This window comes from Macaca mulatta, chromosome 3 (genome assembly GCF_049350105.2).
Source record: "Macaca mulatta isolate MMU2019108-1 chromosome 3, T2T-MMU8v2.0, whole genome shotgun sequence".
Taxonomy (NCBI): Eukaryota; Metazoa; Chordata; class Mammalia; order Primates; family Cercopithecidae; genus Macaca; species Macaca mulatta.
This window is the reverse complement of record NC_133408.1, coordinates 81,132,451-81,154,652: the sequence shown is the minus strand read 5'-3', so window position 1 is coordinate 81,154,652 and position 22,202 is coordinate 81,132,451. Positions and strand designations below refer to the sequence as shown.

Genomic DNA, 22,202 nt, shown 5'->3' with positions numbered 1-22,202 from the left:
TGAGAGGGGGAAAATGACTTGGAAATGCCCCTTCACTGCAAAGTAGCCAGTACCGGAGGCCACAGAGGAGGGCAGCCAGGGACAAAGTGCCCAGTGCCAGCCTGGCTGAGAGGCGGCACATGGGGAGTTGGGAACTTACTTTGCTGGGCCTGGGCAGAGGCCACCGGCCAGGGCTGCTTTTCCCTTCCAGAAACAGCTCCTCCTACGTTTTGCTCCTTCCCCTGCTTTAGTCAAGCACACCCCTCTTCACGTTAATGTCTCGGCAACTCTGGACATAAAGGAGGCAGCTGGAACAGCCCACCAGGTGGGAAAGCCTGGTAAGCGTGGGAGTCCCCAGGACCACAGCCAGGAGCAGTGGGCAGGTGTGCCCGGTCCCAGAGTGAGCACGCAGGCACGGAGCTCACAGGGCAATGTCTGCCTGGGGCTGAGGGCCAGCCTGCCAAGGGCCTGCGGGACAGGAACAAAAACAGCGCTCACGGGGAGAGCCCTCTGACCAGGAAGCTGAATGGCTGTGCCTTCCTGGGGACCAGCCACTAAGGAGAACCGCCTCTAGGAGTTAGACGTGGGGGACACAAAAGTGGCTTCTCAAAAGTTCCCCCAGGGAAAACAAAACCTACTTCGAGTTGCTGGGAGGGTGGGTTACTCACCTCTGTATCCCAGATAACAGATGCCTGATGCCCACTGGCCTTCCTCCCTCCCTCTTTCCTTCCTCTCCCCCACCCCCATTCTCTCCTTTACCACTTCCTTCCTTAGTTCATTTTTGCTCCACTTCATTCCAAATAGAATTTGAGATGACTCATCAAATGAATTCGACATAATTAAATAAAGTTTTTAAAATAAAAATCAAACCAAGAAACAACACAAAAACAGGGTTAAAGACAGAGTGGCCGGGCCAGAGAGAAGGAAAGGTATGCAGTGAAACCTCAGTTATGGGAATGAGGCCCCAGACAGGTTCTGAGTTACAAAACGGGAGATGGAGGCTGGATACACCGCAGATCTTAGTGACACAGGGACTTCAAAGGCCCCCGGAACTGCCTGAGGGGGGTTTAATTACTCACTTAGCACTCAGAGCTGAGAGGAAGGGCGGCCAGCCCGGGCCACATCGTGTCCTCAGCTGTTAGATTCACCCAGGCAGCTGTTTAAACTGATCTTACTGATCTCATGACTACATGGTCAGTCACGTCCCTTTAACTGACAGGGAGATTTGTGTGTGCTTTTTTGTAACATCTTACGTGCACTTACATTCTTTTATTTTCATCAGCGATTTCATAATGAAAACATTTCTTCACATAGAAAAGTGGACCAAGGGAGGGGAGGTGGGGAGGGCCTCACTGGGCCCCCAGCATAACCATATCAGTGGGCAGGGTGTTCTGGGGGCACCCGTTCCACTGGAAACCACATGGTGTCTCCTTCCAGGCTGAACACAAAGTGGGGGGCCCAGTTTATAACTAGCCAGGGGTGCACTGCTCAGACCAGGCTCAGCTCCACAGGGCGGCCTGCGCTTCCTGCCACCTGCCCACCATTTGGCAGGGGCAGACAGAGCAGTGACGGCAAGGGGTCAAAATAGGACCACCTGTCCCTTTACTGGCCACAGTCATCAGACCCGGAGACACTAAACAGGACTTTAACTCCTCTGAGCATTGGTTTCCACCTCCGTGAAACGAGTTGACAACATCACCAGCCTCCCAGGATCTCTGTGGGGACTAAGAAGATGCCGCAAGGCACCAAGACCAAGCCAGCAGCACTCATCATCAGCACTCATCATCAGCCCTCGGGGAGAGAGGAGGCTGCATGCTTGTTTCCAGTCCAACGCCCAGCATTTTACAATGGAGGAAAGGCCATGTGGAGAGGCTGCTCTGGGGGGCAACAGTTGGGCAGGGTGTGGCGCCCTGAGGACAGACCAGTTTATTCCTTACTTCATGGTGACAGAAAACAGGCCAAGGCCTAGAGAGCCAGCTCTCCCAAAGCACCCCAACGGGAGTGTCCTCAACCGCAGGCAGCAGACAGCCAGGCAGAGCCAGGCAGAGCCAGGCAAGGGGCTCCCAGTCATAGGTCAGCAAGTCAGCAAGGGCAGCCTGGGAAGGAAATGCCTTCTCTAGAAGGTGACAACATTGTTAATGAGCTCGTGTTAACGTCAGTCATCTCAGGAGTCTGAAAGTGCTCTGCGGCAGGTGGGAGGGGTTATGTATGCTGAGTTCACTCTGGAGTGTGCCCTGCAGCGCTGCGTTCTGTCCTGTTAGATGTCCCACACAAACACACAGATCCCCCTGCAGAGAGCCTGGAGATCAGCCCCTCAGGGCACAGCACAGGCATTCCACGGACTGTCCCACCAAACCCCTAGCATACAGACACCTGGTCCTGTCCACATGCGATGTCGCGGGTGCTGAGGGGGGCAAGACCCACAGATGCTGGCCACCATGGGCCACAGAGATAGGTCCTGCAGGCAGCTGGTTCCATACCATAGCTCAATGTTTGCAAGGCTGAGGGAAGGGCCTAATTCACCCACCCCAGCCTGGCCAGCTCTGATGGGCAAAGGGGCTGCCCAGAGAATGCTGAGAGGATCACCCCAACTAAGGCCAGGACCATACCGGCCTCCACACCCAGAAGGGCACAGTAGGGCTTTTGCTTTAGAATGAAGAGCTGATGAACTGCACTAACACTAACAGAGCAGCATTAACCTGGAGCTTAGCCTGCAGTAATCAGATTCACATGGATAATCCAGGAAAGAACAAGCAGAGAGGGCTCTGAGCAGCCCTGCTTCCCTTTCACATCCATGAATGCAAACAAGTATTTGCAGGAGGGCTAGCCCATTTCAGGCACTGCAGGGAGAACACAAGTGTGACAGAGGGGAAAGACCAGCACGGACTGAAAACTGAATGGATGAGAATCCTGTCCTGGAGGTGCCAGATAAGTACACATTTAAGACCCCATAAAGGAGAGAGAAGGCAGTGCCAGAGGTGGCGGTGATGGGCACCTGGGAGAAGAAGAGCTCATCTCCAGCTCTAGAAACCCCAGCCACTTTGTGGATCCATCGGGGCAGCTCTTGGGATAGGCCACGACGGCTGGAAAGCATCTGATACGAAGTGGGCACCTGTGGCAGAGATGGGGTAGAAGGAGCAAATTCCTCCAGGGGACAGAATCTGGGCAGAGAAATCTGGCACACTGTGTGTGGTGGGTGGGGCAGCCAGGAGTGGCACATGCCATGCTCACAGGATGCATGAGAAAGAGGCTCAAGCCAGGGCTCATGGAGCCCAAATGCCAGGTGATGAATTCATGACTATGAAAGGTGTCCTTCAGAAGTTTCTGCATAGGGGAGTGACACAATCCCAATTGTTTTTAACCAGGTTTAGTGGTAGCAGCAGCAAGATTAATGGAAGGGGAACACTGGGCAGTGAACGAGATAGGTGGAAATGTCAGGCCTAAGAGCAGACAGCTGCTGGCCTGGACCTCATCTGTTAGTGGCATCAGGAGTGGCTCCAGCGGGCTCCAGGAACCCAGGCTGCACTTCCCAGACATCAGGTCGGAGGTCGAAATCAGCAATGGGGGGAGTATTTATACCAAAGAAATCAGCAAACACTGCTGACCGAGCTTTTACCTGGAAAGTCTCTGTTAAACATTCACCAGCATCCCCCCTGATATTCTTCCTCTAGAAGCCTCAGATTCCCCAGCTGGAGAATGGGGGTGGAAATGGCACATAATGCAGAGTTCTGGGGAGATCAAGTAAGGTAAGCATGCAAAATGCTTAATACCGTGCCTGGAACACCTCACATGCTCAACGCGTGCCAGCTTTTACTAGTATATTACATTATTACTATTGGGGCAGTCAACGGAGGCCAGGAGGGCATCCATTCAGGATGTGAGGAGAAGGAAGACAAAGCCAACAGAATCAGGTACCCTGAAGATGAGGAAGTAAATGATGCTGAGACAGCAACAGGGAATGTGCAAGGACCAGCACGTACACGTCCAGGCCTGGCAAGCACACGTACAACAGACATTCACTGCCCAGAGCCTGATGCTCACCTCAGCCAACCCCCTCCACATATGGAGCTCCAAGAGTAAGAACCAGCTGGGTAACAACGGGTCCTGGTTCCTCAAGGATGCTTTCAGCTCTTCCTTCTCGGGTGTTTCTCAGTTCTTTCGAAGGTTATGAGAATCAGTGAATGACATTAAAGAGACTGTCTTCTAAGGACTCCCATTGTGTAGGACAATTCAGTAGCCTAGTAACTTTCTCTCTCCCTACCTTACCCCTTTCTTTTAAGAAAATGATAATCTCACTTCCTTTATAAAAGACTTTTAAAATATTCAATGTGGGCCCAATTCTTCCCATATCATTCTCCCTGGAGGTGTGCTGGTAGAGGAGAGGAGATGATAGGGGAGGGGCGGGGAGAGGCAACCACCTCGATGTATCCTCTGTCCATTCCTGTGGTGTAAATACTCCTGCCATGCTTCATTCTAAGCTAGCTGGGTAATTCCACTGAAGATGGAGTGGGGATGTGTGAGTGATCTTACTCAATTCCTCACTGAAATGTTCTCTATTTACAGGTGTGGAAATGATGTCCTTGATATCTAATTGACCTGTCCAAGGTCATCTGGTTAGTCAGCAGAAGCCACGTATGGCCAGGAACAGTGCTGTAGGCCAGGGCCCACAGCTCCTCCCCACCTCCACACACATGCCATGGATAGGCAACCTATCTCAGAGACAGGCCCTTCTCACTCCAAATAGCATCAACAGCCTCCAAGAGGCCACTCCTCCTAATCACTCTCCATTTCATCTTCCCACTTTCTCCACCAAATTAACTTCGTTACCACTTCTGAAACCCAAGCTATCAAAAACCCATCATCACCATGGTTTCTTGCCACTCAAGCACCTAGAATGCTCCCTATTTCTATGGAACTCCGAATCAGTCCCCTCCAACCACTACACACTATGGTGCCCTCCACCCACCCGCCACCACTCATCCTTTCTGCAGAGGCAGAGCGTATTACAGTTGAAGGACCATGGGAAAGGACTTGGAGGCAGGGAGCCCGGCTCAAATCCTAGCTCTGCCCTACAGACAGGGTACTCTGGGCAGTCAGTGAGCCCTGTCCCCTCAGTGTCTTCATGTGTAAAAAGAGGGACAATGACAGGGACCCAGCGCTGTCCTGAGGAGCACCCCGCACTTGCTCCTAGCAGCTCACAAGCAGAAGCCTGAGCCTATCAGGAGACTCTGGGAAGAGGACATAGTCTGAGGCACCAAAAAAAAGGAAGTATGTCTGCTCAGGTCAATCCTAAAACCTATTGAGACAATGTGTCTCATTCTGAAATAATGTCAATATGCCACATACATGACGTTTACACTACACAGAAACACGAGCGATCTTACTCAATTTCTTACAGATGAGGAAATATTGTCCTTGGTATCCAACAGACCTATCCAAGGTCATCTGGTTAGTCAGTTGAGGCCACATCTGCCCAGGATCAGTGCTCTAGGCCAGGGCCCACGGCTCCTCCCCACTCCCACACACACGTCAGTCACCTGGGGCTCTGCCAAAGGGCAGCTTCACTAGCTGAGCACAGGGCATCCACTTCCCTTTTAAACATGGGGACAGATGTGTCCTCTAACCTCTGAGGCTTCCATCTGGAAGTGCCTCACGAGTCAGTGGCTCGAGTTTAGAATGCCGTACCTCCTGGATGCCCCAACCTTTTTTTCCCCTCATTTCTATCTCAGAGAGATTAGATGTCCTGTACAAATTGGATCTGAAAATGATAATAAAATGTAATATAAAACAAGACGAAATCAAATCAGTCTGCACGGGGATGAGCTGTGGGAAACGGGGCTGCTCAAGCCGTCTCCCGTGAGCAGAAGCCGACCACAGACGAAGGCTTCTGCATGAGGAACAAGCAGTCCCCCCAGCCCCTCCCGCAAGTGCAGCTCGGGAGTCAGACCCCAGGCACGCAGGCCCCAGGCCATCTGAGGAGCCTGTGTAGACCCCTGTGGGTGAAGATCAGGGCCTCACTGCCCTTGGGAAGCGAGCTCTGAGACCCAGCTTTTTAAATAACGAGTACCACTCACCTTCATTCTTATGATAAAAGTTACTCTGTTATAGGAAATTCAGAAAGTAGACATACACAAAAAGAAGCAGACAGAATCAGCCCCTCCCTCCCTCCCGTACCCCAAGATAACCACCTTTAGCCAAACAGGATGGACCCCTACTGAATTTCTTCCACCCATACTTATTTAAAAGCCAAATGGTGCTTTATGTCCATATCACTATAGTTTCTTCTGCACTGCAATTTTTAATAGTGGCATGGTACCCGATTGTCCAGATGGAACATAATCCCCCTTTAACGGCATGTTTTTTGGTCTCCAGTTGTCCACTCTTATGAATGATGCTATGAGAAACATTCTCTAGTTTAAAATGTGAACATCCTTAGTGGCTGCCTTGGGATAAACACTCAGAGATGCCACATGCTTTGGGGTCCACATCACTAGGACTTCCTTTAGAAAGTGCTGTGACTTCCAGGACCACATGCATCATATCCCAGAGAAGAGGAAACATACAAAACGTGAAACCCATTCCATCTTTTTCTATTTAAGCGTATTTTATCCCCTTTCCAAAAAAGAAACTATCTTGTCAAAGGTAAAGGGACTTGAAGTGCCTGGATAGTTATGAAACCAATGTCCCAGAGAACAGAGCAGAGGGGGAAACGGCACCTCCAACCGTCTCTGAAAGCACCCTCATCCCCTCCCAGGTCAGTCTCAGGCACCAAGTGGACTATGCCACTAGAGTGTCCTAGAATGTAAATTCCCCCACAAGAGAACCACGGCAGGCCCCCACATCCCCACACAGGGCCCAGTGCCTGGTGCATCAGAGGTGCCCAGGACATAAATATTTATAAACTGAATGATTAACGAAAGAGGGGCAGGGCAGTGGAAGAGAGGATTCATCTGTTCCATAATCAAGACCATTACTTCAAGTTTATGATTTATTACCCACCATATCTGGCAAAGGCAGCACCGTCCCCCTCCCCACTGGAGACTGACAAAATGTCTGGTACCATCTGTTAGTGGCTGAAATGCATTCCCACAAACATCCATATGTTGAAGTCCTAGTGCTCAGGACCTCAGAGGGTGACAGTTTGGAAACAGTGTCTTTAAAGAAGTCATTAAGTTAAAATGACACCATTAGGGTGGCCCTAATCCAGTATGAGTGGTGTCTTTTTTTTTTTTTTTTTTGAGACGGAGTCTCGCTCTGTCCCCCAGGCTGGGGTGCAGTGGCCGGATCTCAGCTCACTGCAAGCTCCGCCTCCCAGGTTTATGCCATTCTCCTGCCTCAGCCTCCCGAGTAGCTGGGACTACAGGTACCCACCACCTCGCCCAGCTAGTTTTTTGTATTTTTTAGTAGAGACGGGGTTTCACCGCATTAGCCAGGATGGTCTCGATCTCCTGACCTCGTGATCCGCCCGTCTCGGCCTCCCAAAGTGCTGGGATTACAGGCTTGAGCCACCGCGCCCGGCCAAGTGGTGTCTTTATAAGAAGGGGAGATTAGGACACAGACACACACAGAGGCTGCCATGTGAGGACACAGGGAGAAAACAGCTGCCTACAGGCCAATGAGAAAGCTCTCAGGTGAATCTAACCCTGCAGACACCCTGATCTCAGCCTTCCAGCCTCCAGGACCGAGGGTGATAAGTGCCCATTGCTGCAGCCACCCAGCGGTGGTGCTTTGTCTTGGCAGCCTGAGCTGACCAAGACGCCATCTGAAAGCTCTGAGATGCCTGGTGGGTGTCTGGGCAATGTTACTGCCAGGAGCAACCTTCAGCTCCTGGGATGGGCAGGTGGCCTGGAGATGCTCACCTGCCGCCCAGCACTACCCTCACTTTACCCTCTCCCAGCAGGAAGCCAGGTTGACTGTGAACAGCAGCAGCAGAGCAAGGAGTGGCATAAGGTGTGGGGCCGGAATGGCCCCTAGACACACGTGGAAACATTGCCTCCTCCTACTGAATGTATGTTAAATAAAAGGGAGGGACAGCGGGGAAAACAATCCAGTAAGTAAAACTGGTTAATGTAACTAGGAAGATTGGACAATTTGATGGGCATGCCAAAATACTGAAGGAGGAGGAACAGCAGGAGCATTGAGACACAAAATATCCAACGACTTTCAGCTCTTCCTCCACATAGTAACTTCCAATGAAGCTGAAGGAGGATGTGCTCTAAACCAGAGAGGTTTTATGTGCATCATATAACTTAATATTACAGATCTATAGATCCCACCATGAGAAAATAAGTTTATTGAGCAATTAACTTCAAATTTTATTTTCCAGCTGTTTGTATGTGTCCAGCCTCACTGAAAACGCTGGAGTTGAAAAAAAACGGGAAAGAGCATATTCCCGCCTTTGGGAAGCTTACGGCGAGATGAGGGGACACGGGTAGGCGTAAATATAAGACAGTGAGCCCTGCATTAAGTGCTGTATGTCGAGAAATGAGTATACTGGAAGCTGAACCAGACTGAGCAAAGCCACATTCGCGTGTGAGTCTTTTCTGCTTACTGGTTGGAATGAAACTGCATCTTGCCCTCCAAGAACCACATAAATGAGGTCACTCCAAAACCACCTCTATAGGCTTCCCACCAACCATGGATCCGCTGTCTCCCTGTTGGTTCCGTGAGACAATATGGAATGCATGCCCTGAGCCAGCTGGCTGGGCTCCACAAAGGAGCACTGGAGAATTGGCTGTCCCTGCTCCCACTGAGGGGCTCAGTCAGCCAAGACTCTAGCAGTGCAAAAGTAGGAACTAGATGAAGACTGAAGGGGCCCAAGGGCCTTCCTCATCACCCCATCCAGGAACATCATTATAACTACTGAGGAGCCGGGCACTGCATGCCCACCGCATGCCTGGAGCCAGCAGGCTGGGCTCTGCAGTCCCGCACTGTGTAGAATCTTCTGTCAAAAGCTGGCCAAATGGCCACTGTGTCTGCTCCCAATCCTCCAAACGCCGGTTGTACCAGTTATTATAATTGCAGAGTTTAATAAAATACTGCAGAAATCAATGAAATGTGAGCAAAAAAAGGATTTGTTACTGCTGTGAACACTGAGGTCTTTGAGAGCCTTGCACAAGGCAGACGGTAGAACTCATTAAGTTTCTGTAAGGCAGCTGGGGCAGAGTCCAGAGGATTTCTATGCTCCGATTATTCCTAAGTATTTTTAAGCTTTCGTACACTATGAGGAACCCCAAATGCGAAATTTCAATGGCTCATTGTAGATGTACATTATGTAAAAACAGGACAGGGAACCCCACACCCTGGAGAGAACTCAAAGACAGGATAGGATGGTACGTCAAAGACAGGTGGCTACTTTTAGCTGTTTTCAGACACAATGGAATGCTAAAGTGAAAGGTTCAGGATTCCGCAAGTTAACTGATATTTCAGTTCAATAATCACTTATAAATTCTGATCCCTTTAAATGACAGGTTCTGCCTGGATGTGGAGCCAAATGCGTAGTAAGTGACATGCAAGCAGCAATCACCCTCCTTGTTGCCCCTGCATTAATACCAGTAACGATCACTGTCACAGCAAGTTATTCCACATCCGCTCTATTCCTGACATAATGCAACATGATTTGCTTGTACTCTCTCTCCATCCTTATAGCAGCCTGCTGAGCAAGGAACCCTTATCATCCGCACTTTGTCACTTCATCTAGTTCAAACCCAGGACCAGGCTTGGCCACCTGAGCCCATTTGCAGTGAGGGGAGTGCTAGGACACAGGCCAGGTCTGTCTTAGCTTTCACTCCACCATGAGGCACCATCGACTTTCCTACCTCCCTAGAACTCCAGAGCCAAGACTAGATAGCCCACTGCCCCAATTCCTCCCCCGTGTGCCTCTCTTCTCCCTGCCTCTCCGGTTTGTAGGAGAACTCCCCATCGTAGGTTCACAGAAGGCAGCCAGAAAGTGGGCTGGGATCTGTTCTCTCAAGATAGTAAGCTCAGGGAAAGAATCATTAAGTGAAAACCTGACAATGGGGCTGTGTTACTATGGACCCTAATCAATACCTAATCAATTACAGTTGATTTTCGTTATTGGAGGTAGTCGTGTTCTATAAAGTTGCTGCAAACACTGATTTGACCAACACTGAGCTTCTGTCTCTAGGAGAAATACAGGGTTAGGGTCCTTCGAGCTCTAGTTACAGTGTTTTCACCAACCGATTCATCACATAACCTTGGCCGGGTGCAGTGACTCACACCTGTAATCTCAGCACTTTGAGAGGCCTAGGCGGGTGGATCACCTGAGGTCAGGAGTTCAAGACCAGCCTGGCCAACATGGTGAAACCCCATCTCTACTAAAAATGTAAAAATTGTCAGGAGTGGTGGTGCCTGTAATCCCGGCTACTCGGGAGGCTGGGGCATGAGAATCTCCTGAACCCGGGAGGCAGAGGTTGCAGTGAACCAAGATCATGCCACAGCACTCCGGTCTGGGTGACAAAGAGAGACCCTAAGTTAATAAATACTGTTGATTCATTAACATGAAACTCTCAGCCATTGGTGCTGTAACTCGCCCCTGAAGGAAGAATTGTCTAACACATGTGCTTTCTCCATCAGGCACAGCACAGTCTTCTTGTGCTGAGGGACACTGGACATCACATCAGCACTGCACTTGCATTTTAAACAGCAAAATCAACAACAGAAGCACAAAAATGGGGGAACTGTAGCACTAAATAGACTATGGGAAGGATGCCTGTCTGCAGTATGAGCTGAAACAAGGAAGAGCTTTACTTTGTTCAGTGTTAGATGGGAACATGCAGGTGGGCAACCCGAATTTTGAGTCTTTCTGCTCATGTCTTCAAATGATCACAAAATTGTCCTTGGTATTGATTTTGGGGTTACAAATAAATTGTGTCCAGGAGGCTAATTTGCAAGTATGGAATCCACGAATAATGAAAATCAACTGTAATTTAGTCTTTAAATTTGTAGATTTCAAATTGGTAGAAACTTGCCAGTTTCTAATTCTAATGTCCCCACTTAATACATCTGTCACTCTAACATTATTAAAAGGGCCATAATCACGGCCTAGTCCACTCATAATTTTTATCTACCTGACTCTACTTTTTTATTCCTAGGAAGCCTCATGCTGCTACAGAAAGCAAAGCCTTGGAGGAATCCTTCCTCCTGACAAGGAAGCTCCAGGGTGGCAAGTCCATGCTGCGGACGCCTTCCTCTAAAGACATGCACTTCTCTTCCAGATTTATGTTCCCTACCTGAGGACCTCTATTGATTTGGCAATGCCTTGCACTGAGAAGCTTAAAGCATTTTCTAGGCAAACACATTGAGGAATCTGGCATCGGAATATTTTCTACAGCACGTATGACAGAAGCCAACAGTCATCTGCCCAGGATGGAAAGAAGAAAGGCATCAGAGAATGAGAGTTTCTCAGGTGGAAAGAAATCATAAACGTCAGGTCACCCAAACCCCAGAGGCTGCCGAGTTCTCAGTAACCTTATGCCCCCAGCACCCTCAACACCCCCAGGATTGCTCAAGGTGGCCCCGGGTGGCAGCCCCACCCCGGCAAGTCATCTCCTAAAATAGGCTGAACAAACTTCAGCTTGCATCAGAACCACCATGAGGGCGTATTAGGAGAGAGATTTAGGGGCCCTATCCCAGAATTTCTGATTCAACAGGTCTGAGGGGGGACAAAGAGTTTGTATTTCTAAGTTCCCAGACTTATGCTGATGCTGCTGGTCTTAGATAACACTCTGAGATCCACTGACCTAAAATACTTGTGCATCAGTGTGGTTTATACTAACAACCTTGTCACCACATGCAACGCGGGCTTCATTACTGCATCCTCTGCCATCATTTGCACTCAGTCTCCCAATCACCCTAACAATGAACACTACAACATTAACTTCCAGCCACTTAAATGGTACCAATGATGGGTAGCTCAGGACCTCATACAAGTCCAAGCCCCTGTTTAACTCTCCTAATTTTCCAAAGTGCTTTGCTCTCTTGAATCACAATCTGTGCTCACTGAATGCCTGCACCTCGGCCCTATTTCCTTCCATGCACAAAACCTATCAAGGCTGATCTCCCTGGTGAGAGAGTTGTATGATTTTCCCAGGGGGAAAAAAAAGTAAAAATATACCTGGCTAGCGTGAAACAACCCTTTATTCAGGATGATTTCTTTAAAGGCTTTATGAAGCAAGTGTTACTGTTTTACAAAGCAGCCTGTGAACTCTGCGCCATGTGTTGACAAACTCAGTGGGTTTTCAGTGAAACATTTCATCAGGTAAGATACATTGTAGCACTGCTGAGGGGATATCACCCAGATGTCAACGGCTCAATGCCACACAGTAGACTTGTGGGAAAGTCTTAAGCCATTAGGTCATGGAAGATAACTGTGCAAGAGGGGGAAAGGACACTGGCTTGGGAAACACTGGTGTGTCATATAATAAAAACAGTGACCAGCCAGCCTGAGCTCTGTGCCTGAACACATCTTCTGAGCCCTGTACAACACCCCTGTGAAGTAGAGACACATGGATCAGGAGCCCCAGGTCCCACCACTTGGTTTCCAGTCACCAACCTGTCCCCAAATGAACTGCATCTGTACACCGACACACCCCCAACTGTGCCATTTAAAGCTAACCCTAGATATCACATCACTTCATTCATAAATATCTCAGTATATATCTTTAAAAGTCAAGAACATTTTAAAACATAGAACAAATTACCAGTATTGTGAAGAATAATTCCTTAAAATATCTAATTCATGTTCAAACTTCTCTGCTATAAGTGTTTTGGGGTTGTTTGGATTTCTTCTTACAGTCTAAGTTACAGTTTGAATTGGGATCTGAATAAAGTCTTACGATGTTTATTTAATATGTCACTTCAGTTCCTTTTTTTTTTGATAGGGAGCCTCTGTCGCCCAGGCTGGAGTGTAGTGGTACAATCTTGGCTCACTGCAACCTCCACCTCCTGGGTTCAAGCCATTCTTCTGCCTCAGCCTCCCAAGTAGCTGGGATTACAGGCGCACACCACCACGACCGGCTAATTTTTGTATTTTTAGGAGAGACAGGGTTTCACCCTGTTGGCCAGGCTGGTCTCAAACTCCTGACCTCAAATGATCCGCCCGCCTTGGCCTCCCAAAGTGCTGAGATTACAGGCGTGAGCCACAGTACCCAGCCCAGTTCCTTTTCCTTTCTCCTCTTTTTGCAATTTTTTTGAAAAAGACGGGGGTTGTTTCTACCCAGTAGAATTCCCTCTGCCCTGGATTTCGCTGAGCCCTGCAGTGTGGCTTCACAGATGTCCTGGCCCCTGGACTTCCTGTCAGTTGCAGATGGAGCTGAGGCTGGGTCTGATTCTGATTTGATTCTGGTGAGGACTCGGCTGGGGTTAGGACTTGGCCGTGTACTTCCTGAGAGGAGGCTTACAACCCTATGACCCGTGGTCTAACTCCCCTTTTGTGATAGTGGAGGTTACAGAGGACCACAGCCTGGAACCAGACAGTCATTTATTAGGAGTTTGGAAAGGGCACTGTGTTAACCCTATCACATTTTCAAGGTTGATTAGCTGGAATTCCTCTTTCAATACAACTTTCCCTCTTCCTTTATTTGGAAACTCCGAAGAACAGTTCCCAGAGGTTAAATGGTCGACTGCTTCTCTTTATTTACCTAGGGACTGCTGTGGTGGTGATGGTGGTAATGGTGATGGTGATGATGGTGGTGGTGATGGTATAAGTAGTACTTCTGAAAGTCTGTTGTATACATTAGAAAATTACATCTGTGTCCAAAGTACAAAGCTAACAGCTATTACAACCTGGATGCAAGTACAGCCTGCCCCTGTGAAGTCCCTCATCTTCCATGACCCCAGGTTCTCTTCAAATTCCATTATTTCTGGAAAGACAGGCCACAGGGCTACTCCAGGGCCTGAGGGCCAGAGAGGACGGGATGAGGAGTGCTGGTGGTCATCATGCTGGAAAACGAAGTGTTAGTGAAGTAGAGAAAACTTTCTATTAAAGTAGAAAATACTCATGCAATTAAACATGTTTCTCCTTATTCTTTCTTTACAATTGAGCCTCCAAATAGGATAAGGTTTCCGGCAAGGACTTTTTTTTTTTTTTTAATTTTTAACAAAAATTGTTTCCTAATACTCTCGGGAAAGTGCACACTTTAAACAAACCTGTTATAAATGCACCAGGAGAATGAGACAATTATCACAGCAGCTATGAGGACCAGGAGCCCATGAAGTTTCAGATTTTGAGGGCAACAGTTGCCCTGCTGCTGGCAGACTGACACTCAGACTTGGGTCCCCAGCAACACACAGCATGAGTGAAGTTTCTGCCCAAAAAGCTCAAGATGCCTTCAGAGACCTGAGGAAACCGCCATGGCACCTGCTTCTCTAAACAAGGACTATTGAGCCACAGAACACCACAAATTCATAGCCCTGCAACCCCCATATTTGAAGATAAGAAAACAGAAGGTTAGAGAACAAGGCCATGTATAACAGGAGCAGCCTGAGCCTAGGCCTTGGCTCCTGGACCAAGCCAGCTCCTTCCCACGGCGCCCACCGGCTGTCCCCCAAGTGGATGTAGGTTGGGGATGTTGTTGTGCGCGGTTTTCTAGATAGGTATCCCTTTTGCAGGTAAAATACACTCAGGTAAAATAAATAATGCTCCAGTCGAATGCCTCCCCTGACCTGGAATCTGTAATGCCTCCTTGTCACATGCCAACTTCTCTCCAACTGCAGACATTAAAAAAATAAAAATAAATTTAAAAAATCAGGCCAGGCACAGTGGCTCACGCCTGTAATCCCAGCACTTTGGGAGGCCAAGGCAGGCAGATCACAAAGTCAGGAGATCGAGACCATCCTGGTTAACATGGTGAAACCCTGTCTCTACTAAAAAAATATAAAAAAATTAGCCGGGCATGGTGGCGGGCACCTGTAGTCCCAGCTACTCAGGAGGCTGAGGCAGCAGAATGGCGGGAACCCAGGAGGCAGAGCTTGCAGTGAGCGGAGATGTGCCACTGCACTCCAGCCTGGATGACACAGCAAGACTCTGTCTCAAAAAACAAAAACAAAAAAATAATTAATTTAAAAAAAAAAAAAAAGAAGCACTTTGGTAAGATGAGGCAGGCAGATCACTTGAGATTCAGGAGTTCAAGACCAGCCCGGTCAACACAGTGAAACCCCGTCTCTACTAAAAATACAGTAATTAGACCAGGCACGGTGGCTCATACCTGTAATCCCAGCACTTTAGGAGGCTGAGGCAGGCAGATTACCTGAGGTCAGGAGTTCAAGACCAGCCTGGCCAACATGGTGAAACCCCATCTCTACTAAAATTACAAAAATTATCCGGGTGTGGTGGCGCACGCATATAATGCCAGCTACTCGGGAGGCTGAGGCATGAGAATCACTTGAACCCAGGAGACGGAGGTTGCAGTGAACCGAGATCACATCACTGTACTCCAGCCTGGGAGACAGAGGAAGACTGTGTCTCAAAAAAAAAAAAAAAAAAAAAAAAATCAGTATTTAATGTTCCCCTTCAGTAATTACTGCTATTTCCTGAACCAATCACACATGGCCACTGCCTTCAAGGGCCCCTCCATATTTAAAATGTGTGACTACTGCTGAAAGAAATCAGAGAAAACACAAGCAAATGGGAAAACATCCCAGGCTCGTGAACTGGAAGAAATGGCCATACTATCCAAAGCAATTTATAGATTCAATGCTATTCCTATCAAACTACCAACATTATTCTTCACAGAATTAGAAAAATACATTGTAAAACTCATACGGAACCAAAAAAGAGCCAAAACAGCCAAAGCAATCCTAAGCAAGAAAGAACAAAGCCAAAGGTATCACATTATTCAACTTCAAACTATGCTACAACGCTAATGTAACCAAAACAGTACGGTACTGGTAAAGAAACAGACACATAAACCAACTGAACAGAAGAGAAAACAGAAATAAAGCTGCACACTTACAACCATCTGATCTTCGACAAGGCCAACAAAAACAAGCAATGGGGAAAGGACACCTTATGGAATAAATAGTGCTAGGATAACTGGCTAGCCATATGCAGAAGAATGAAACTAGACCCTTACCTTTCACCATATATAAACTAACCCAGGATAGATTACAGATTTAAATGTAAGTCCTCAAACTATAAAAATCCTGGAAAAAAACTTAAGAAATACCCTTATCGACACCAGCCTTGGGCAAAGAATTTATGGCGAAGTCCCCAAAAGTAATTGCAACGAAAACAAAAATTGACAAGTGGGAGCTAATAACTAAAGAACTTCTGCATAACAAAATAAACTATCAGCGGAGTAAACAGATATCCTACAGAATGGATGAAAATATTCACAAACTATGCATCCAACAAAGGTTGAATATCCCACACCATAGGTTGAATATCTCACACCAGTCAGAATGGCTATTACTAAAAAGTCAAAAAACAACAGACATTGGCTAGGTTGCAGAGAAAAGGAATGCTTGTACACTGCTGGTGAAAAAGTAAATGAGTTCAGCCACTGTGGAAAGCAGTGTGGAGATTTCTCAAATAACTTAAAACAGAACTACTATTCAACCCAGCAATTCCCTTGTGGGTATATACCCAAAGAAATATAGATCATTATAGCAAAAAGACACACGCACTCATATGTTCATCACCATGCTATTCACAATAGCAAACACATAGAATCAATCTAAGTGACATTAAGCGTTGGCTGGATAAAGAAAATGTGGTACAGGCTGGGCGCAGTGGTTCATGCCTGTAATCCCAACACTTTGAACAGCCAGGGATGGCAGATTACTTGAGGTTAGGAGTTCGAGACCAGCCTGACCAACATGGTGAAACACTGTCCCTGACAAAAATATAAAAGTTAGCCAGGCATAATGGCAGGCACATGTAATCCCAGTTACTCAGAAGGCTAAGGCAGAAGAAACGCTTGAACCCGGGAGGCAGAGGTTGCAGTGAGCCGAGATCGTGCCACTGCACTTCAGCCTGGGCAACAGAGTGAAACTCTGTCTCAAAAAAAATGTGGTGCATATACACCATGGAATACTACAAACCCATAAACAAGAATGAAATCATGTCCTTTGCAGCAACATGGATGGACACAGATGTCATAACCCTAGACAAATTAACACAGGAACAGAAAACCAAACACCACATGTTCTCACATGAGAACATGGGAGGTCAACACTGAGCACATGTGAACATAAACATGCGAACAGTAAACACTGGGAAGTGCCCAAGTGAGCAGAGTGGGAGAGGGACGTGGGTTGAAAAACCGCCTATTGGGTACTATGCTCCTTACCTGGGTCCAGTACACCTGGGTAACAATCCTACACTTGTACGCTCTACATCTAAAATAAAAGCTGAAATTTTTAAACAACTTTAAAAACCTTAAAATAAATAAGTAAAACATGTGACTGCTCTAGAATCTGTGCCATAAAAGAAAAGGAATCCCACTCAACCTGATTTTTCTTGTCCGCAGCAGACGTCCAGCCATCAGACTTGGCAGCATTCATTCATTCGAAACATTGCTTACAGGTGCGTCCAGGGACCATACCACAGTATATCAGCCGAAGGTGCCTTTGGTGCGTCCACCCCTGACCCAGCCCACCTGTCACTTTAGGAGGAGAGTCCCCAGCGCAGAGAAATGCAGCAACCCTGAACCACAGATGCAGGTAATGGTCAGGGCTGGTGAGAATCTAGCGCCTGTGAGCCACACACCTGCAGCCCAGGCCTCCTAGCCGGGGTGGGTTTTTAATCATTAGCCAAGGCTTTGTGCTCCTGGGTGGATGTAAGCTGACACCGGGGTTAATATGTTCCCTGCTGTTGACCGTTCACAATTCCCTCCACCTGCAGAGGCGGGACAATAGCTTCAGGAACAGTATCCAACCCACCACTTTCAAATTCCAGCTACAAAGGGAGAGCGCCTGCTTGTGTGAGGCTCACATTGACGGGTGTTTTTTTGTTGTTGTTTTGGTTTTGGTTTTTTTTAACGTGTTGAAGGTTTTTCCCTCTTTCTCAGCAGGTCAGTGAACTGAGACCTGCGGACTCCTGGCTGTGGATGAGAAGTCTGCCTGAAGGGAAGGCCAAGGCTGCCGGGAAGCCTCCTCACTGGGGCTGAGTTCCCAGAAACCCTTTGGAAATAGCTAAAGGCCTGGATGTTATTTTAGGTGTGGGAGGAGACGGTGAAATCAAAGGAAAAGTATGGATCAAAGTTTAGCCTGTGGGGAGAGAGGGTGAGGGTGGGGGTGCCACAACCCACAGGCCTCAGTCCTAGAAGTCTGTGCCCACAGGGTCATGAAGGCCTCACCAGGCAACTGTGCAGATGCCGTGGGGAGCAGCTGGAAACAGAGGCCGGGACCAAGGGCAGGGGCCATCCTGGTAACCATCTCGCCGTCTCTGTCTCTGGGAACTGGGCTGAGCTCTGAAGGGCAGCCATCCTGGGTCCCACTCACCCATGGAGTCGTTCAGGATGGAGTGGAAGGGGGTCTTCCCTTCCAACCTGGGCTCCCAGTGACTTAGGGCCTGACCCCTGCAGGCAGCTCCAGGGCACCCGCGGGCCCTGTCAGCCTTTCCTGGAAGAGTCCTGGGGTGATGGAAGCCTCACAATTCTGCCCAATTCGAATGACAGTTTATCACCAGAAGCTCCTCTTTTAAACAAGTTCCACTAACATCTTCTGCTGTTTCTCTGCCCATTCTCAAAGTCTGTTCCATCTGAGCAGGATGCAGCAGTTTGGAGAAGGGGCCTCGGCCAGCCTTTCCCAGGAGCCACCTCCCTCTCGGGTGGCCACTAGGTACCAGCTCCTCGCAGTGCGTGTCTCCACCCAGATGAGGCTGGAGCACCATGGGCCAAAAAGGAGTTCCAGAAATGCCTGAGGAACAACTAATCAATATGAAAGAAGGGAAGGGATGCATCCCATTGTATTAATTTTCTAAGGCTGCTGTAAAGTACTACAAAGTGGGAGGCTTCAAACAAGGCATGTGTTCTCTCTCTCACAGATGCAGGGGCTGGAAGTCTGAAACCAAGGCGGCAGGAGCTCTCTCCCTCTGAGAGCGCAGGGGAGGATCTGTCCCTGCCTCTTCCACCTTCTCAGGCTGCCACAATTGGTAGGGTTCCTTGGCTTGCAGACCCGTGGCTCCAGCCTCTGCCTCTGTCATCACTTGGCTTTCTCCCCGTGTCTGCGTCCTCTCCTCTTCTTACAAGAACCCAGTCATGGAAATCAGGCCCAATCTAACCCAGCATGACCTCATCTCCGTCATCATTCCAAATAAGGTCACATTCAGGGGTTTCAGGTGGACATGAATTTCGGGGGAACACAACTCAACCCCTGTATCTCCCCTACAGATGGTTCTCTGGGTCTGTGAGAAGTAGGGATGCCCTGCTTAGTGTTCCAGGTCGAATATTCTTCTCACTGCACGCTCTTTCCTTACCTGCAGGCTAGGTGTGAGTGTCACTGGGAAAGGAGCCCACTGGCTTGCCCTTCTTCACTGGTACCCATTGTGTGTGCCCATCAAGAGAAAGGCACGTGCACAGGGAAATAGGGAGACACTTTCAAAGGGGTGAAATGCACAGAAGTCTGAGAGCAGTCCAGGACTGTGACCCTAAACTTGCTCCCTGGCAGCTCCCTACACAGGCCTTACAGTTGATTCACCTAAGCCACTCTCTAGAGGTTGGAGGCGTCTAGACCAGAAGGCGCAGATGTGCCGTGGGAACAGGAAGCCGTAGCCCACATCTCCGCACATCTTCAGCCTGTCCTACTCCCTCTCACAGCGTAAATCCCGGACACTCCTGTTGGTCTTCACTTGTTCCAAAGCAACAGAGAACCATCCTGCAACACATCCACACCCTCTCAGGGCTGAGGTCATGGGGAGTGATGAGGCAGGACCCTGAGCCATTGCTGTTCAGGACGCAGCAGCTGGGAGATGGGGCTGCGGCTCATCCCCCAACAACGATGCACCCTCCAGAGGGGCACTGGGTGAGAAGGAGAAGGATTCACAGTGCTGGCGCCACCCCTTCCCCACCTTCTGCTGAGCGACCTCACCCGCATCCAGCCCTCCCAATCTGGGTGTGATCACCCACGCAGCCCTCCTCCCACTTGACTGCTCAGCATCCACACCCATTGTCCTCCACGGTGCCCCGCCAATGCCCGAATGCTGCGTGCACAGGCTAACTAAACACCACTCTATGATGACTGAGTGTCAAGGTAAGATCTGGGGAATGCAGTATCAGTTTTTTGTTTGTTTGTTTGTTTATTTGAGACGGAGTCTCGCTCTGTTGCCCAGGCTGGAGTGCAGTGCCGCAATCTCGGTTTACTGCAACCTCCGCCTCCCGGATTCACGCCATTCTCCTGCCTCAGCCTCCCAAGCAGCTGGGACTACAGGCGCCCGCCAACACACCCAGCTAATTTTTTGTATTTTTCGTAGAGACGGGGTTTCACCGTGATAGCCGGAATGGTCTCGATCTCCTGACCTCATGATCCGCCCGCCTCGGCCTCCCAAAGTGCTGGGATTACAGGTGTGAGCCACCGCGCCCGGCCTTGTTTGTATTTTTATTTCTGGGTCTCGCCTGACCTTTGCCAAAACAGATGTTGAGTTTGGCTCTTCTGACCAAATGGAACACCTGGACGCTGATCCAACAGGATCCTTGAAACTTTTCTCTCTGCTTCCTGGAGATCAGAGAGATTAAGGAGCAAGGACATTTGTGTATCTCCATTGACCTAATATAACTCAATTTCACTGTGACTCTGGTCAAATATGTTTGCATGAAGGCTCCTGATGAGACACACAGAATCTGAAAGGGGCAGCGGTGGATCCAGACACCACGTGCATAGGTGATCTTCAGCCGAGACTCTGCTGTGGTGTACAGACCTGTGACTGTGTTTCTTAAGTTTACCGCAGTGGCAGAAACAATCTATAAGCAGGAAATAACCAGTGTCCAATCAAATACCTGGACTTACGGGCCGTGAGGACAAGAAACACATACCAGAAGAAGACTTGCGGGAAGCCTTCTGTGACAACATGCATGCAGAGACCACTGCAAGCTGGGGCCGGCAGAACAGACCCACATAGGTCACCTGGATCCACTGTCCCAGATCATGGGATGCTCAGCTCACTAAGCCCCCCACCCGGTAGTTTACATGTGGAAAGCGTGGGTGTTTTGTTTGAAATTTGCTTAATTTTTCTGTAAAATAAAATGGAGATCATTAAAGTGATTTCATTTATCTGAAGCTCCTCCTCATCCATTTGGTCAGCATTCTTTCTGAAAGAATCCAATAGCTTCATGAGACTCCATCACGGCCACTGGGGCAGAGGCAAGGATGGCAGCACATGACCTGCACAGACTTCCTGACAGTCACATCTGTCCTGTCCTTGTGTTGGCTGGTCTTGTTGCTCTGGTCACTTCCTCTGTCTGGCTTTCTGAGTTCAAGCAAAACATACTGAGCAAAGTCTCAACACACGCACACACAACACAAACAAAAAACCACACACACAATGCCACACACAACACACAAAACAGCATACACAAAACACCTTACACACAACACACACAAAGCACCTTATAAACAACACACATCACATACACAAAACACTTCACACACAACACACAAAGCACCACACACAACACATGAACATACACAGCACACACACCTCGCCCAACACACATAACACACACAAAACACCTCACAACACACACAAACCACTTCACACACAACACATACACAAAACACTTCACACAACACATAAACACAACACACACATCTCACACACTACATACACAACACACACACTGCAACACACACAAAACACCTCACACATAATACACACAACACACACAACACAGACATGTACACACACACACCTCACACACAATACACCTGAGCACCACACACAACACACACAGCACAACACACCTCATACACAACACACGACAGACACACCTCACACACAAAACAAACACCTCACACACAACACTTCACACACAGCACACACACACTGCAACATACACAAAAAACACCTCACACACATGTAACACCTCACACACAATACCACACACAAAACACACATGACACACAACACACACAAAACACTACACACATTGGAACACTCAAAGCACCTCACACTCAACACACAACACACACACCTCACACAACACACATGACAGACAACTCACAAACACACAAGAAGCACAACACACACACCTCACGTACAACAC

The 22,202-nt window shown here is 48.5% G+C and overlaps 1 protein-coding gene and 1 long non-coding RNA gene across 37 annotated transcripts in view; one reads left to right on the top strand and one right to left on the bottom strand.

Annotated features, from left to right (window-relative positions):
• Positions 1 to 22,202, bottom strand: part of TNS3 (tensin 3) — a 308,803-nt gene that overhangs the window by 174,368 nt on the left and 112,233 nt on the right. For 2 of the 36 annotated variants that reach the window (XM_015133584.3, XM_077996803.1), the window contains exon 1: positions 17,452 to 17,772. The exons of 30 other annotated variants lie outside the window; for them this stretch is intronic. In XM_015133584.3, the coding sequence (XP_014989070.2) occupies positions 17,452 to 17,505 (54 nt within the window). In that variant the 5' untranslated portion in view covers positions 17,506 to 17,772. Of the gene's footprint in view, positions 1 to 139; positions 417 to 17,451; positions 17,773 to 22,202 lie in introns of those variants that run through there. 4 more of the 36 variants (XM_028845788.2, XM_077996800.1, XM_077996783.1 and 1 more) reach the window with 3 other exon arrangements.
• LOC144339846 (uncharacterized) lies at positions 19,427 to 21,216 on the top strand. Its single transcript, XR_013415354.1, has 2 exons — positions 19,427 to 20,193; positions 20,414 to 21,216. It is a non-coding gene; the product is annotated as an uncharacterized LOC144339846 (long non-coding RNA).